Source organism: Danio aesculapii, chromosome 5 (genome assembly GCF_903798145.1).
Source record: "Danio aesculapii chromosome 5, fDanAes4.1, whole genome shotgun sequence".
NCBI classification, from domain to species: domain Eukaryota; kingdom Metazoa; phylum Chordata; class Actinopteri; order Cypriniformes; family Danionidae; genus Danio; species Danio aesculapii.
Window position 1 is genome coordinate 43,858,514 of NC_079439.1, and position 19,449 is coordinate 43,877,962.

The 19,449-nt window shown below is 35.2% G+C and overlaps 1 protein-coding gene across 1 annotated transcript in view; it reads left to right on the plus strand.

The window, feature by feature from the left end:
• The window catches only part of LOC130228375 (WD repeat and FYVE domain-containing protein 3-like), a 150,845-nt gene that overhangs the window by 6,782 nt on the left and 124,614 nt on the right, over positions 1-19,449 (plus strand). Inside the window, 3 exon segments of the mRNA XM_056456805.1 lie at positions 5,399-5,609; positions 9,042-9,165; positions 12,765-12,874. Of these exon segments, the coding sequence (XP_056312780.1) occupies positions 5,399-5,609; positions 9,042-9,165; positions 12,765-12,874 (445 nt within the window).

Below are 19,449 nucleotides of genomic sequence, written 5' to 3' on the forward strand. Positions count from 1 at the left end.
TTCAGCAGATGATGTAAAGGTGAAGGCTTCATTGTTTTACCCAAAGTTTGTAAGCATTACCTAGTTGGACCTGATTCATGACCTCACTGTTTGAAGCACAGCAAGGCTTAGGAAGACAGACCGTTTCCCCAGGAAGTACTGTTTGTTCACAGGAAATACAATGATAATAATAATAAAAAATAAAACAGATAGCTTGTTCATGTTACTATTTTAGTGGTTGTTATTTGAAAACATCATTTAATAGTTTTGAATATTTATTTTAGTTTATTTATTTTTACTATTATTTGTATTATTTGTATTATTTATATATATATATATATATATATATATATATATATATATATATATATATATATATATATATATATATATAATATTATTATTATTATTATTATTATATAGATTTTCCTGGATCAAAATGAGGCAAAGGTGGTAACCCCATCGCAAAATTTCTGCTACTTGGAAAAAACTAATTTTGTGTTATTCTTATGAACTCATCAAGTTAAACATTATTTGATTGAAAAATACTTAATTAAATGTAATTAAAGGTGCTGTATGTAAGTTTTTGACTCTTCTAAAGCATAAAAATACCACAATATGTTTGCAGACATTTAAGCAAAATGGTAATTAAACATTCTTATTTTGCTGAAAAACTAGTTACTCTGCTTTTAAAATGTGCTTTCTGTGCCGGAACTCTGTCTTTGTTTTGGTTCCTTTAACCCGCATATATTTAATTCATATAGTCAGGAAGTTTCTTAAAAGTATGCGACTGAAATGCGACCTTTGGACAGTAACAGCCTCCGCAATGAGACACAGATTCAGATTTCCACATGATGAGGTTATTAATTAGCAAATATTATAAGTATTATTGACGTAAACATTAGCTGAGCAGGTTACTTTGTAACCCTGTCAACTAGCAACTTGCCACATGACAAGATTTGCAGTGATAAGCAATTTGGCTGTTTGCGCCAGACGAAACACGACAGAAACATTCAAATACAGCCATTCAGAAGCACAGAATAATGCACTTATTGCGCTCCAACATAATGGTAAGGTTTATAATCTAATTACATATTAAACCTCTTTAACAATTAAATGTACATGCAAAATCACTGATTTGTTGCCTTGCACAGTTGAAAGTACAATTTCAAATGGTTTATTTTATTTTCAAGATCTGAGGTGAGCTATCAGCTGCTGCTTTTAGTATATGGCAATAAGTGTCACATAAAATGGCATTCAAACTCATATTGTTAGCATTTTACACTGAATAAAGAACATGAGGTGTACATGAGGTGATCATTGTCAGTTTACCTTGTTGATTAGCTGCTAGAAATAGAAGCCGTTTCTAAAATATAAATTCCAAGTATTGGTTAGAACAAAAATGTATTTTAATATGGAAAATAATCCTTCTATTGCATATCTTTGCTTTTATGTAGAACACAGTTTAAGTCAGTCTTAAGGTTCGATAGTCAGGCATACTCCTGTTGATGTCTTCAATCTGGCAACCTGCACTTGCGTGTGTTTTGAACCGGGAGTGCAATACCTAGTTCAACCACTGGGTGTCAAACTTACTTCGCCTTTAAATACATAATATCTCATCTGTTCATTCACAGTAGTCTCAGATTCTATTAAAACCATATTAATAAAGATGAAAAATTAAGCACAATAAATTACAGAGGTTATATATTTAGAACTGAATGAACCTGAGTCTAATAGACACAGTATTCTACTCAATCTGAGACAGATGAGACAGAAAAGGGGTATGTAGAGCTCACTATATGATTTCTGTACAGTCATTTTAGTGTGAGCACTGTGATTACTTATGAAATGAGACATGGATATAAAAAAACCACCAGTTAGTGGCGACAATTCTTAAAACGTGCATCATTGAGCCACAGAGCACGTTATTTCCCAATAATAAAATAATGTTACTTTTTTGTTTTTGTTCAAAAAATACAGCAAAACAGCAGAAATATCTGAATATTCTGCTTAATAATGACTGTCAGTTAGTATTATTTACTGAAGTGTTTCTAATACTTGTTTTTAAAATAAGTATTATAAAATATTTAGATACCATATGTATATGTTCAGGATACAACAATTCAAACAGAAGGATATATATATATATATATATATATATATATATATTATATATATATATATATATATATATATATATATATATATATATATATATATATATATATATATATATGTGTGTATATATCCATGAGGGTGTGAAAAGCACATTATTTTGTCAAGACAGATAATGACACATAGAAAAGAGAGTAAGCCAAAGTAAAGTTGTATACCTCTCCATATACCTCTCCATGTTCTAAGCTACACTTACTTTGATCTCCTTTGTATTTCATACCTGGGAAACTCAGAAATCCTGAAACTCAATCAGGACATGCACTAGGGCTTCCCCTACTGCAATACACCAAAACACAGATTTCCTGAAAAGCTCATCAGCAGAGGGGAAGCGTCGTCTTTTAATTAATGAAGTATCTTGTCAATGGCAGGGATAAAGTTAAAGAAATCAGTTGGCACATTTTTATAAAGTCTACCAGCTATCTGTGGGTCTCCTGTGTGACCTATTTCTGACAAAAAAGTGATACATTTGTCTGCTTGAACAACACATTCACTGTGTTGTCTACACTGTCAACTAAAGCTCATTCAAGATAGATGTGAAGTGTGCTTTTTGCATGTTTAGTTTTATTTAGGTCATGTTTTCCTTTTCCTTTATTTCTTATTTTTAAGATGACTTAATTGTGTATGGTTTGTACACATCTTTGTGAGTTTGTTACTGCTAATGGATATGATATAGTGCATATCTTGAAAGTTTGCAGCTCATTAGAGGTCTGTAAGGCAGGATAATACACATCTGATTCTAACTAAAATTCTTGCAGATTATGCTAAAAACTAGTGTCGCTGATGCATCTGAAACATAAAAGTGGGTTATGTGAAGGTTCACTTTGAAGACATTAAGGGCTCATTGATTATTCAGTGTAGCACGTTAGCATCACTTTTCTCATGCAAAAAAAATCTTAAAGACGCTTGAAAAGAATTTGAGGATTATTCTTTGAAATGAATTTGTTATCCAGAGAGCAAGAATTTGGTTGTGTAAGCTTACAGGTTTGCTGGAGCTTTCATTCTGTCAAATCAAGTATTAAATGAACCTTTGCACTAATGAATGTAGGAAAAATTATAGTTCCAATTTTTAACACACTGTGTTCTAGGGCTGGGTGATTTGGCCTAAAATTAAAATCTCGATTAGTTGAACATTTTGACTCGATTACGATTAATGAAGGATTATTTTATTTATTTATTTTTAATTTTTTTTTGCCCTTATAGTTCACTGACAGGTTTTGTACGGTAAATATGCTCACATATTACAGGTAAGGGCTGCACGGTGGCACAGTGGGTAGCACGATTGCCTCACAGCAAGAACGTCGCTGGTATGAGCCTCGGCTGGGTCAGTTTGGTATTTCTGTGTGGAGTTTGCATGTTTTCCCTGTGTTCGCGTGGGTTTCCTCCGGGTGCTCCGGTTTACCCCACAAGTCCAAAGACGTGCTATAGGTGAATTGGGTAAGATAAAATTGTCTGTAGTGTATGTGTGTGAATGAGAGTGTATGGATGTTTCCCTGTGATGGGTTGCAGCTGGAAGGGCATCTTCTGCGTAAAACATATGCTGCATAAGTTGGTGGTTCATTCCACTGTGGTGACCCCAGATTAATAAAGGGACTAAGCCGAAAAGAAAACGAATGAATGAATATTACAAGTGAGAGATTTGTAAATGAAGGGTGCATTACTTGATTTTAAAATACTTGAAGGAAACATACACTTTCTACGATCTGTGATTATTTATTTAACATTAACGTTGAACCGCTGAAATGAAAACACACATTGCCTGAAACTAACAGTCACTTTTCTTCTTATAAAAAGTGATAATAGTTTCAGAAACAATTATTTTCAATGTTTTTCATATTAAAAGTAAAAAATAAGCAGAATCTCTTCTAAATAACTCTTGTATATCATGTAAATAATATTTTAAACAATGCATATCTTGCATCTTCTTCAAACAAATATTTTAATGTAAATAATAATTTTAATGTAATGGAACATGCCGTCTCAAGGCATCTCTGACGCAGCTTCGTCAGTGTAGTGCAAGATAAGGCTCAAGAATGGGTCCATCTTCCAACTTGACCAGAGATCAGACCTGGGTGCAAATTGGCCGCAGAAGTATAAATCAGCCTCAGCTTTAACAGCGTCAAATGACTACACATGCAGTAGGGAAAGTAATAGAAAAATAATCGACTTGGAAAAATTTGATCGATTATAGGTTCTGATTGTTGATTTCAATTACTTTTTAATTAATCGCCCAGCCCTACTGTGTTCCGTAATTAAGTAGCTGTTTGCTGCATGCTTATTTGTTAAGGTTTGTTGTAATGTGTATATATATATATATATATATATATATATATATATATATATATATATATATATATATATTTTTACATATATATGGATATTTTTGAATGCAGGCATAGTTCACACAAAAATGAAAATGTACTTACTATTTAGTCACCCTCAGGCGGTTCCAAACTTTTATGAGTTTCTTTCTATTGTTGAACACAAAAGAAGATCATTTGAAGACAGCTTTAAACCTGTAACCATTGACTTCCATAGTAGGAAAAATGAATACTATAGAAGTTATTGGTTACATGTTTCCAGCTTTCTCCAAAATATCTTCTTTTGTGTCCAACAATAGAAAGAAGATAACTTTGGGTGAACTATCCCTTTAAGACAAAGTAGAGTTTGAATAATAAAATCTAACTTTTTTTGTCATGAATATCCATTGTTGCTGACATATCATGAAATCATAAATGAAATATTTCTCTTGATATTTGCAGAAATATAGTTAGTCTGTTTCTTATTTTCATGCATCAGTCAACTGAAAATAAATAAATAGTATAAATTGTTTGAAATGCACCAGTCAACACAACTGAGAATAGTTGCACATAATAGCTTATTAATAATAATTTGAAGAGCTTTTGCAGAAATCTATAAATCTAAGATTATATACAAGCCTTTATCTTTACAGCATGTCCTTGAAATGAACACAAACAATATCTTGGATCTAGTTCTGTTGGTATTTCTCTACCTCCAGCAGAATTATAACTAGAGGAACAGTGATGATCAGACAGAAGCAGCTCACTGCAAAAAAATAAAATAGGCTGAATTTGATCTGCTATTGGAAGCTAGCATATCACATCACATTAGAAGTGGACTTTCACAGTCCACAGTCAATTTCCCTGACATCTCGATATTTTCCACCCTCCCCACACTCCCTTTTTTTCATTTCCAATGACAAAACCTCTCTTTGTGTTTGATTCAGGGCTGGCTTCGGCCTCAAGAAGCCTCTAAAGATGAATATGGTGAAGAGGATCATGGGAAGGCCGCGGCAGGAGGAGTGCAGCCCACAGGACAACGCGCTGGGACTGATGCACCTGCGCCGCCTCTTCTCTGAGCTCTGCCACCCGCCGCGCCACATGACACAGAAAGAGCAGGAGGAGAAGCTCTATATGATGCTGCCTGTTTTCAATCGGGTGAGAGAGAGAGAGAGAGAGAGAGAGAGAGAGAGAGAGAGAGAGAGAGAGAGAGAGAGAGAGAGAGAGAGAGAGAGAGAGAGAGAGAGAGAGAGAGAGAGAGAGAGAGAGAGAGAGAGAGAGAGAGAGAGAGAGAGAGAGAGAGAGAGAGAGAGAGAGAGAGAGAGAGAGAGAGAGAAAAAAACATTCAAAAGGCATTAAATATAAGGCTGAGGTATAATAGACATGCGTTGGTTTGCAGTTCTAATGCTAAATTAGCTAATGCTAAAACTCTTGCTGCTTATTTATTTATTAATATCAGTTTGGAAGATCATAATTGACTGTTCCTTTTATTTTTCTGTTTCTGAAAAAATTGCATTTTCACAAAAATGTAAGGCAGAATTTTTTTTATTTGAGTTTTTTAGAACGAAACAGGCAGCTAAACAGGTATAAAATACAAAGCTCTTTATAAAATGCCAAAGTAAAAAAAAAAACAGGAATGAACTAGAAGAGAATATACAATCACAGACAGAAGGCTTCTTGTTTTTAACCAAAACAAAGACAAATATAAGAAATATTGTCAAATAGGCTGTCCATATGTGGTGACATGTAGAAATATTCTGAAGGATCATGTGAAAGCTGAAGCACGCAGGGTGTCCGCGCGGTCTTAAATCTCAAAATCAAAGTTTTAGGCCTTAAAAACTCTTACATTTACTGAAATATTGTGTTGTAGGTCTTAAATCTCTTTTTAAACCGGTCTTAATTTTTCTTTGTTCATGTATTGCTACCCAATCTGGCCAACACCCATGCAACAATTCATCTCAATCAAACTTTAAACGTTTTATTTAAAAAGGTCATTTTTAACTCTATTTACTTGGTATGCTTCGATCGATCAGCCAAAGATCGGTATCGGCCTATAACCACATTTCATGACTTGATCGGTACTCACCAATCTGGATTTCATGAACTGATTGCAGGTGTTTGCTTATGAGTTTAAAAGCAGAGGAAGACACACAAGCACTCTCGTGTATTATATATGGCCTAAGCCGAAGTAAAATGAATGAATGAATTGTTTTCTGTAAAGCTGCTTCTGCCCATGACATGTTCACACCTAAATGGTTATAAGAGACGTGTTTAAGGTATTATATGCCATGGTTTCCACTACATTCATTCCTCCGTGGTGGGGCGCCATTACAGCTTCTCATTTAAAACATTCAGTCGTTTTTTTAATAGTGGGTTCTAATCGCACCAAAACGTATTAAAAGGTAAGTTAATTATAACAGCGCAAACTTTTCTGTAACCGTAGTGGTGCTGTGCGCTATTTGTTTGACCCTTAAAGGTATGTGCTGACTGACTGACAGGTGCGTAATGCATGAGGATAGCAAACACGATGTAGCTTTCAGTTAAGATGAACACAGTTTCCATAATTATACTTTATTTATAGATAAAAGTATATGGTTTTGCTTGCAATGACTTTATCTTGCTGGAGTTTATAGCCGTTTCACTTTACGTCAGGATGCATTAATGCTGCTCTGTAGGTCTATTAGAGACATTCATAAATATTCCTAGCAAATCTAATAAATGTTGGAGACATCCTACTCACTACATTAACGCACTAAATCACATTTCAGCAGCGTTTATTTCAGAGCGCAAAAGAAGATCTGCGCTTGAGCAGCGTATATTTGAGAGAGCATGCAAGAAGTTTGGTGCACGAACAGAGGAAATCAGCACGCAAGCAAAGAGATTCACATGCTCGTATTAATGTAATGTATTGTGTATTTATATAGCGCATTTATTGTGTATTACATGAATGCAATCTCACGACATTTGTTATTAAAATAACGCCATAGGTAGTTGGTAGATCTGTGTAAAAAAAAAAAAAGGCCTGCCGCCACAGCTAGAAAAAATCCTAGAGGAAACACTATGCATCATCCTTAATTTATTGTCTTGGGTAAGGCGAGATCTTCCCCATACTTGTTTGAAGCATTAGAATTGATACTCTGTATCGGCCGATCGCCATGACAAGGAATCGGTACTGGGTATCGGCTGCAAAAATCCTAATCGGAGCATCACTATACTATTTACCATAATGGTCACATTTATTTAAAAGTGCTCCATGTATTTGCTGCTGAGGACATTGTCCTGGACAGAATGTTGTGTGTAGATTTATTTTATTATCATTTTTAAAACGTTCAAAGCATTTGTTCTTTTTTTATTTCAAAGAAAGTTGATGTTGGATAAAAGTGTATGGATACAAGTAGCCCTTACTTGGTTTTACACACTATTTAAAATATTTTGCTAAGAAATATAAAAAATATTTAAAAGATTTTATTATTAAATTATTATTGTATTATTAAATGTAATAAATTATAATAATTGTTTTTTGAGAGGGCAAATTAAAATCTTTTTAATCTGGGCCATTTGAAATTTTTTTTAGTGTTTATCCCTTTATGAGTCTTAAAAAAAAAAAAAGTCTTAAATTTATCTTGGTGAAACCTGCAGAAACTCCAAGCTTAAAATTCAGATTTGTCAGCATTTGAATAAATTACTTTAAAATATATATTAAAATAATAATTTTCTGTTGGGTTGTGGTTTGAAGAGCATCCTCCACATAAAACATTTGCCAGAGTAATTGGCAGTTCATTCCTCTGTGGCGGCCCTTGATAAATCGGGGATTAAAACATTTGCCAGAGTAATTGGCAGTTCATTCCATGGTGGCGGCCCTTGATAAATCAGGGATTAAGCCGAAGTATAGTAAGGGAGTGAGTAATTATTCCCTATATATTTCTGTTTCCACTATATTTTGATGAGGAAAATTTTGAATGGTTATGTACACATTTATGTACACAAATATTTTCTTCTTTGAACAACAAGCCAGTGATGACTAGTACTTTAATTTACAATGGCTTAGTAGTCATTATGACATCAAGTGACTCTCAGAGGCTGCAGAAGAGCATGATGGCGCTAATCATCCAGCATTGATTATTCAGAAACACTGCGAATGACCTCATCCTTGTGTATGAAAGAGCTCTAACCTGCTGCAGCATCCATGCGTTTGGAGAGCACTTGTTGAGAGGGATGAAACAAACCTCTCTGTTTACTGTCATACTTGAATGAGTGTTAAAGACCCATCAGAAATGATGGATATTAGCATACAGTGCGGTATGTCTCTCTTGATTCTGTACTGATGTGTTATAGATTTAAATGTAGCAGGTTTGTGATGCTTATGAATGTTTGTGGTTTATACTAATGCGATAGGCCTGCTGAAGGGCAGTTTTCAGATTTCATGTCTTATCTGTTCTGCTGTGAAAACTGAATAACTACAAACGAACATCAAGGGAGTGATTTGCTGATTCAGTTTCAGCTTCAACTCAACAGGTCTCCATCTTTGTAGAGGCTTGCATGAAAAGGAGGGTGTTTGAGCTGTGTAAATGTTGTTTGTGTGTGTTACAGGTGTTTGGGAACGCTCCACCAAGCACTATGAATGAGAAGTTTTCAGACCTGCTGCAGTTTACCACACAAGTGTCCAGACTGATGGTGACTGAGATCAGACGGAGAGCCTCCAATAAATCTACAGGTACTTTGATTTGCATACACTGGGATTCTGGAAATAAGAAGCTTAAGATGTTTTTTGTATACCATAAACGATGCAAAATATAATCTAAACACTTTTGATGAATGACTACAGTGTTTTTAGGCCTTGTTTAAAAATGTTCAAATGCATTTTTATTACTAGGGCTCCTATGGTTCCTTGATATTTTTGAAAGTTCCTCAAAAAAACAAAACAAATTAAGGCCTTTCAATGTTTTTGAAAATAAACATAAATACAGGTCATTGAAATTGCTTGAATTTTTTTTTGTGCAATGCGTATTCTGTAAAAAAATGATATATTTTTCCCTCTGGTCTGCTAATGTGTTATTTCACCAAAAGGTGGATGCTTTTCCACACTAGTTTGGTTGATTTATGTTAGTTACATGTATTTACATGTTATGTTAAGTGTTTCCTGTGTGGGGAACATTCATACACACATGACGTTTTTATTTAATGCTAGTATTTTATTTAATGCTGAATTGTTTTGCTTGTTAGGATAATGAAAACCCATGAGTCAAGAAATATTTAAAAGCATATGCATATATTATAAAACTTCTGGTTCCAATGAGTCTAAGCTATTTCCAATTAAATGCATGCAAATGTTAATATCAGATTATTTTAGAATACAGTATAGGATGTACCAAATATTCTAGATTTTATGCAAAACAGGAAACTGACAACTAGAATATCAGATCTCTGTCATGGCTAAAATACATGCAAAAAGAGCATCGTTTTTTGCATAGTTGCATATGACACAATGTTTCTTACAATTTGCCTTACAAAGTGAAACACTGTAACCTTGCTGTCACTTGAAATGTGTCTACTCCACAAATCAAGTCCTTGAATTTTAGGGTATTGGACCTAGAGAGTCCTTGAAAGGGCCTTGAATGTGACGCTAACCATAGTGTGGGTACCCTGTGTTAATCAGATAGCAATTGAACAACGCTTAATACATGAATATATGAGGTCTAAACTGTTTGTTAACTTGTTTGAACCACATTTGATCGGATTTCAATCTCAATGTATATGGTCGTGTGGTTGATTACATTTATTTAACCACTGACCTAACACATGATTGTTTTGGTACGTGTTTTGAGAGACCAGATTAAAACATTATCATACTCCAATGGTTAAATCATTGATCAAAATCATTGTTGCCATTCTTTTTTTATTTTCAAATAAATTATTACTTTTAAATAAGTAAGGAATATTGTGTATCAAACTGTGGTTGTTATCACAGAATAAAATCCAAAAGATTTGTGTAAACCTGAACAACCACCTGGATGTACTTTATCCCACTCATTTCTTTACTAAATGCCCCAAAACCTAAAATTGTAACATTTTCAGTCATTAAAATGATGTAAAATATCACAGTAATCAATTTATTTTGTTATACCCCAAAATAAATGATCGAGCATAATTTGAAATGATAGACTTTTTATTTTGTATGTGCAATATTGACGTGGGCAAAATAGTTTTTAAATTTTTTTTTATTATAAATTGTTTAATTTTATGCAGGCCAGTTTCATTAATTTGCCTTTTTTAATGCTTTTGTTGATCCACAACTCGAAAGCAATATCTGATTTTTCATTTTAGATTAATCCTTACCATTTCAATGTAGACGGTCATGTGGTTAATTGCATTTACTTAGCCAACAAAGACCAATAACTGTACTAACACATGATTGTTATGGTACGTTTTGAGAGGGCAGACTAAAACATAGTTATCATACTTCATTATCATACTCCAAAACTTCACATTCTTGATCAAATTGTTGTTGATCATCCATTTTTTTTTTTTAAATAAATGCTGACTATGAAATAAGTAGTGATACAGTACACCAAACTGTGGTTGTTTTTGCAGAATAAAACCCAAAAGATTTCTATAAGCCTAAACATCCACCTGGATGTACTTTATTCCACTTATACTTTGCTAATTGCCCCAAAATCTGAAATTTTTATATTAAAGTGAATAAAAATATAAGACCGTATTTTCAAATTTTTTTTGTGATACCCCAAAATTAATGATCAGTTTCAAGTTATTTCAATGGAAGGGTACCAACTATTTTGTCTACATCTGTATATCATCATATTCATATCGTCTTGCCTTCTGTTTAATGATATTTGTATTGACATTACATGGATCGTAACAATGTTGAATCCGCTTGTTAAGTCGTGACGTATTGAATACTGTTTCTGGGTCCAAGCCGCTACTCATTTGAATTGAGAAAATATTCGTCTATGACTACTTTTTGGTCATATCACACAATTGAATTTTCTATAAAATCATTGTGCACAAGACAGTCTCTGGCATCACAAATACCAAAATTTTAACAATTTATAAAAAAAATTATCGGGCGACGCAGTGGCGCAGTAGGTAGTGCTGTCGCCTCACAGCAAGAAGGTCGCTGGTTCGAGCCTCGGGTGGGTCAGTTGGCATTTCTGTGTGGAGTTTGAATGGTCTCTCTGCGTTCGCGTGGGTTTCCTCCGGGTGCTCCGGTTTCCCCCACAGGCCAAAGACATGCAGTACAGGTGAATTGGGTAGGCTAAATTGTCCGTAGTGTATGAGTGTGTGTGGATGTTTCCCAGAGATGGGTTGTGGCTGGAAGGGCATCCGCTGCGTAAAAACGTGCTGGATAAGTTGGCGGTTCATTCTGCTATGGTGACCCCAGATTAATAAAGGGATTAAGCTGAAAAGAAAATGAATGAATGAAAAAATGTATCACTTTGTGATCGTGATTTTCGTAAGTATCACATCGCATTGTAAACGTTTATTATTACCATTTGATGAGTCTCCCCTTACAGTTTGATATAGCGCTTGGACCCAGAAGCCGCTTCGCATGACATCACACTTAACAAGTGAATTTATCAAGATGAATATTTTTATACTGATTTATAAAGGCTTCATACCAGTGCACACTTGCTTTAAAAGCTTCATTATTTAAGTCAATCTGAGCATTATAGTTTTAGAGATGTCCGCACTGTTCGTTGGCAGCTCGTCTTGGCACATGAAGTACAGTAATGTTTATTTTTGGTTATATAATCCACTGTGACAGCATATGCTGCACCGGTCATAAACACCAGATTGAGCATCTCATCATGACATACTGCGGAGCAAGTGCTCAAGCATTTATTAAACCATCTTATGTTTAAGACCTGCTCTTTTCAAACTATAGACGTAAAATTGATTCAGTAAAAAGCGACATGTAAAATACCAATAATATTATATTATGTTTGTTTTGCACATAAAATGTATTGTCATTTTTTCCAGTGACAGTGGATTTCAAAAGGTAATTGCACAATTATGTTTCCTTCGGAGCAGAAAATAATATTCTTTGAGTAAACCTTGTCCTTTGTGAATTCACTGGAGTGGCACAGTATTGCATCTCAAAAAAAGGAGGCGAAGGGTGAATGAGAAATGAAAGCGCCTGCATGTCATCACCTCTAATTGACTCCGCGTCCTTCCCCAGATGAGGCCAGTCACACACAAGCTGACGTGTGAAAATGGATTTGATCCACATGCACAGACTGTTAAACGCTTCAGTGATTCTGATTGTGTGTGTGTGTGTTTGTGCCCCTCCCACAGAGGCAGCCAGCAGAGCCATTGTGCAGTTTCTGGAGGTAAATCAGAGCGAGGAGACGAGTCGGGGCTGGATGCTCCTGACCACCATTAACCTGCTGGCCTCCTCAGGACAGGTCTGTGTGTTAATTGTGCATCACATCATACTGACTCGCAAGAAGGTTTTACATACTTGAAGTATTTAGTAGGAAGAGTTTATCAGTAATTAATCTACATTGAATGATTATATAGTCTGCATTGGCAAAACACAGCATGGAGTCAGCTAACATGGTTACATTATCGATCTAAATTTGGGATTGGTAGTTTTTGTTTTCTATTTCAGTATATTTTTTAAAAAGTAAATTGTTCTGCATTTTCAATAGTTATTAATTCAGTTTTTAATGTCACATGATCCTGCAAAAGAATTCTAATAGGCTGATTTTAGTGCCCAAGAAATATATTTGATCAGGGTTTTTCTTGATGAATAAAAGTATAATAAACCATTAATTTGAAATGAAAGCCTTATGTAGCCTTTTTATTATTTTTAACATCACTATTAAATCCTTTTTTTGCTGAATAAAAGTATCAGTTCCTTTAAAATATGCTCCTCAAACCTTTAAACAGAAATCTATGTCTATTTCAACAGGACTTATAAACTTTGGCATATTTTAATAGAATATATATCAGTGCTTTCCACAGGTTTGAAATATACTTAGGGTGGTAGCCGGATTGAAACACACCATTTACCCACATCACATAAATAGTTAACAATAAATAGGTAAGTTTTAACGATAATTGTATTTATTATGACTCTTTTTTGAAATAAAAAAGAAATCCACTATTTCTCTTACGTTTATGCTACTCAGGAGCCATGTCCACCCACTGACAGGCAAAATCTGCTTCTCTTTCTCTTTTAAGTTGAAGCAAACTTGAATGTCATAACATTTGAGATACAGTTGAAGTCAGAATTTTTAGCCCCCCTGTTTATTTTTCCCCCAATTTCTGTTTAATGCAGAGAAGATTTTTTTTCAACACATTTCTAAACATAATAGTTTTAATAACTCATTTCTAATAACTGATTTATTTTATCTTTGCCATATTTTATCATATTTTTCAAGACACTTCTATTCAGCTTAAAGTGACATTTAAAGGCTTAACTAGGTTAATTAGGTTAACTAGGCAGGAAAGGGTAATTAGGCAAGTTATTGTATAATGATGGTTTGTTCTGTAGACTATCGAGAAAAAAAATAATAATAATTTTGACCTTAAAATGGCTTTTAAAAAATTAAAAACTGATTTTGTTCTAGCTGAAATAAAACAAATAAGTTAACAACATATAACTTTCTTCATAAGAGAAAATATTATCAGGCATACTGTGAAAATTTCCTTGCTCTGTTAAACATCAATTGGAAAATATTAAAAAAAATATTTATTATACCTGGGTTGCCCACCCAACTAAAATCTATGTGCATTTATTTTTATATATTTATTAAGTTTTATAAAGAATTTCCATAGGTCGTGATAAAGTATTGCTCTATTTATTTGTCAAATTAAACATTGCGTTAGACTACACGTAATGCTCATAAGAGCAGATTCTTCTGATTTATGCAGAATAATTGATGATATATTATTGCAAGGTGCATGGAAATCAGCTTTGGAAATGGCATTTGATGTTCAAACAGTTGCGTTTTAAATTTAGCATTTATTGTTCCTCCTCAGTCAGTACCCTCAGGATATTGCTTGTGAAGTTTGCTAATTAATTTAGCTTGCATTGCATTTATAAAGGCCCAGACACACCAAATTGACATCAAAGACAACTAGCAGCAGTGAAAGCAAACTGTGGTGTCGACTGCACTTAAAACAGGCCACAAAGATTACAGCCAATGGGCAACTACATTCTGCGCACAGAGAGCTGGAGTCACAGGCTTTTTGCAGACAACTTTTTTGACTAATAAATTCAGTCTTGCTCTTAATATAGTTTGTTGTGCAGTCTCATTTTAATTATTTAATCACGTTTACTACGATGAATTACAAAATAAGACAGTTTAGTGCATAGTGCGTAAAACATAGCATTTATCATGGCAACTCAGACACAACTAAAGCCTTCTGTGTATGTACTGTAGTCTTGCTTTTGTTTTTGGCTTTCATCACTTCTGTTTTTCTTCTTGTTCACCAAAGGCTATGATTCACTATATGGCTTTTGTCCAGATGCTAGTTGCCAAACATCAGAGTCAGTCTGCAGGTTTGACTTGACAGGTCAAATAGAAATTCTTATAGCCTATGATGAGCACAGACTTTGATTCCAAGGTTCCGACTTTGATTCCGTCCAGTCAGGCGATATCAGGCATGCGTGTTTGATATTTTCTGCTGATATAGAACACTTGTTTTTTTTTCTCGCTAGACAAGTTGTTTTGAGGAATTATGCATGCCTAATCCTATTGCATGTTGGTGTATAAAATGAAACTCATTGCTCATGTTGCTTTATCCTTTGTGTGTCGCTCAAATTGACTACCCTTTTGTTATGTTAGTCACTGTTTTTGCCCCATTGACTTCCATTAAAATAACATTTTTGATTGCAAACCTTTGACACCATAATCATGCATTCTTGATTGTTAGTGGTTTTCCCCTGTTGGCAAGAGGTAAAATTTGTAATTTTTACTGTTGATAATCAGTTTGCACACTATATTGCAGACTAAGCTTTTTTTTTTAACTGTAACTGATGATCAACAGTAAAAATGACAAATTTAACCTCTTCCCAACAGTAAAAACCACCAACAATAAAGAATGCATGATTTTATGGTGCCAAGGCTTTGGAATAAAAAATGTCATTATTATAGAAGTCAATGGGGCAAAAACAGCCACTAACATAACAGAAGGATAGAAAATTTGTCCATAGTGTATTGTTGAGTTTTTGAAAAATTCCAAAGCGTTTTCCCCAATAATAAGATTTGACACCAAAAATCATTCCATTTACTCAAACACAGAGAGAGTTGTGGCCAAGTTAAACCTTAAAATCACCCCTGAGTGGATGAAAACATTCCCAACAGCACACAAAGGTTAAATCTCGTAACGTCAATTGGTTATGCATGTTCTAGATACATTTAATGTTTTCACAATGCAGCAGCACATGATTAAAGCGTGTTAAAATGACTTTTGTCCTTACAATCCACTATTGCAAAGCTAAAAGTTTCTATTCTGTTTTTGCGATTGAACAACAGTGTAAAATACCATGACAATGATCACCTCAGGTGCTGATTAATTATGTGCTTTTATATAGTATTAAATGCTAGAAATGTGAGTTTGAATACTGAAAGCACCAGGAGATAGTTTACCTTCAGTTCTAGAAAACAAAATAACTAGAAAACGTGTAGTTTAAACATAAATGTTAGAACTGTGATTCCAACATCAACATCATCCAATGACTTTTAATAATGTTAATTGGGTTAAATCTGAATGGATCTGGTATTTAAATCTAGCTATCAAGTCATGTACATAGAAACTTTTTGTTTTTAAGGGAGCTTTGTGGTCCGTTACACACCAAATAAACAATCTCTAATTATTCGTTGTTTTTCTCGCCTGAAGCACTTCCTCTCTGCATTGAGAGGCCAACATGTCTGTCGTGTCATTTATTAGATGAGGAACAACTGACCTCTCTCTCATCTGAAGCTCCACAGAAACACATTTCTAGCTTTTATCTCAGTTACCTGAACGAGGTGCAGATTTCCTATCAAGGCAAGGTCTTTGTGTCAGAAACTATTATTTCTCAGAATTTGGACCACATTCTCCTCCCCTTTCACTATGTGAGCAAAACTGCATCTGTTGAGTGCGTTTCTACTTTCTACACTCATTTTAACCGGTTAAATAAGTAAATCATCTGTACTCATTCTGTTATTTAATTTTTTTTTTCAATTCACCTTTATTTGTATAGCGCTTTTACAATGTAGATTGTGTCAAAGCAGCTTCACATTAAAGATCAAAGTAAATTGAGATGGTGTAGTTCACTTTTCAAAGTTTAAGTTCAGTTTAGTTTAGCGTGGTTTAATAATCACTACTGAGAGTCCAAACACTGAAGAGCATATCCAACGATGCGCAGCTCTACAGATCCCGAACCATGCAAGCCAGTGGCGGCAATGGCGACAAAAAAACTTCACCAATTGGCGAAAGTGAAGAAAAAAAACCTAGAGGGAACCAGGCTCAGATGGTGACGACTATTTCTCCACTGGCCAAACGTCTTGTGCAGAGCTGCAGTCAAACACCGGAGGCTGGAAGCTGGGCCTCAGCGAAGACCGAGCGAATTCACACCAATTTTTTGGTGTGAATTCTCTGCTTGCACTATTTATACGTTAAAATGCCATAGAATATTGCACAAGTATGCGCTTTTTGGATGCACCTTTAGTCTTAAGCATTGTGTGGGCTACTGTATATTCAAACCATGTAGCAGTAGAAAGTTTCTGGCTATGTGGGCTTACTCTGTTAGGATGGCTTGGTTACGTCATGGCCATTATTAAAGGGCTGTCTGTGGATGCTCTCTAGTCATGTGTTGTATTGACTGAATGGTAGTGTTGTGACTGCTTTTCCATAAGAATGGAAGCCCTTCAAGTCCTTTCCCCTGATTAAAAAGTGCCATGGCAGTATCCTGGTACCACAGTGGTCATGATATTCATGTGGTACTCCAAGGTAATTAAAAGAATATGCTATCTTTCAAATGTATTTTGATTTAATATAAGATAACTGCTTTCTGTTTTATTATATTCTAAACTTCCCTATTTTTTTACATGACCTTTCATGCCATGTTTGATGTATCTGTTGTTGGAATGGAAAAGGTCTGCAAAGTTTATAAGAAAGTGCGTAAGATGTACACAAGGTACGGTCTTCTCAAAGAAAGAACTGATTCTGAACTGCCGAAGCGAGTCTTCAACAGTTCCAGTTTCACTTGACTTGCCCGCCTATGTTCTTAATTGGCTGTTTACGAATTTAACATCCCCTCAGATGCTTTAGTTTGATTGTGTTGTCAACATCATGTTGCGAAGAAGCATTTTATTGTTGAGACATCAATCAGAGCAGAGTAGGCTTGCGGAAAGGAGAGGTTTAGAGAGATTGAATCTAGCTGTTTGAGGCTCTTTGAAATATTAACTGGTTTGAAAGGTTTGTTAGTGATTGTTCAGTTTAACAGGAAGAGAAGTGCTCCCAAACCGCGCTTTGGCACACCTCTTCCAACCGAGCCAGGGTCGGCCAACTGAACCACGCATGGGCCCGATTCGGAGTACTCACATTTGTCAAACAAACCTGGAAACGTGCCTGGGCATAGTTCGGATAGCATGGTGTGAGTGCACCCTCAGTTGCAACCATGACCAAACACACTTGTCTGTAGTTATCAAGTGCTGCTTCAGGTCCTATTAATTGGTTTAAGTGTGTTTGATTGATTGGGTCGGAGCTGAATTCTGCAGGAAGCTCTCCAAGTACAGGGTCGGTGACCCCTGATATATATATATGTATATATGTAATACACAGACTCATGTATTATGTGAAAACAGACTTTTATTTTGGTCTGATTTAATCTTTGCTCAGCACTAATAATTACCCATTTTTATCTCCATGTCTCTTTGTGTTTTTAGGGTTATTTTTCCTGCATGTTTTTGACTTGTTTTAATGAAGCGAGATCTCATTAATTGGCTGAGGTTTTGCCAGCATGCTCAGAACTCTCTCAAGTCTGTTCTTATCCTCTGCTCTAATTTTATTTTTGGTTCATATTATCCTTAAGGATCATTTACCTCAGTAATGCACAAAAAATAACTTGCAGTCAACAAAATGTTCAATGCAGGAGGGTACATTTCCTGTGCCCTTTTCTCTTACACCCACTATTTTTATTTTCAACTCCATCATTTTGCTTTTCTCTGGATATATAATACAGAGGCTTTGTGTTCATGCTGATAAAATCTCCATTTTGCTTTGCTCATGAAGCACACATTCCCTCCACCTAAATGCAGACCTCTTAGAATGCATCTCTACCGCAGAGAAGAGCAGTTTAGAAAGAACTTGTCATAATCCACTGGATGAGCTGGTATTAATTGGATATGCACCACTATCTTTCAGGCAGGAGTCTCTGCTTTTGAGAGGGGAAATATGTTTGTATTCTAGGCCTTGAGTTGCAGACAAAAACTGGTGCTCTTGGCAACATCAACCCCCCCCCCCACCCCACCCAAACCCGCTCCTCAGAAACAACAAAGCTCTTTTATTTTCTGTCTGTAAGGACGCCCTTCATTCTACATTCCCAACGCACCCTGAATTCACCCTCATGGATCCCGTCTCTGTCTCAGTTTTTCTCCCATTGCGTTGATGGTGTGTGAGAAGTCCTCCTGCTGTATTTCTGTCTGACGTTGTCTTTTTGTGGCTGTAGGTGTCCTGTACATGTGACCTTAGCGCATGTTGTCTCTAGTGTAGTTCAGTGTTAAGATAAACCACCGCAGAGAGAGCTATTCCAGGCTTTGACCGTCTGCCATAACCGGGGCTTTATGGAGGCCAACGGCAGTTCAATTTTTCTCACACATGGACCTTTTGCCTCGGAGGCTTTTTTGTGTGTAACCTGCCTTATATTTTAGAAAGTATGAATGAATATAAAAAGACTATTAATATTAGTAAAGACAGGGTGTTTTGTTTTGACAGAGAGTGGTATGATTTATATATTGTGCATGTAGTAGGCTTCCTGGAATAA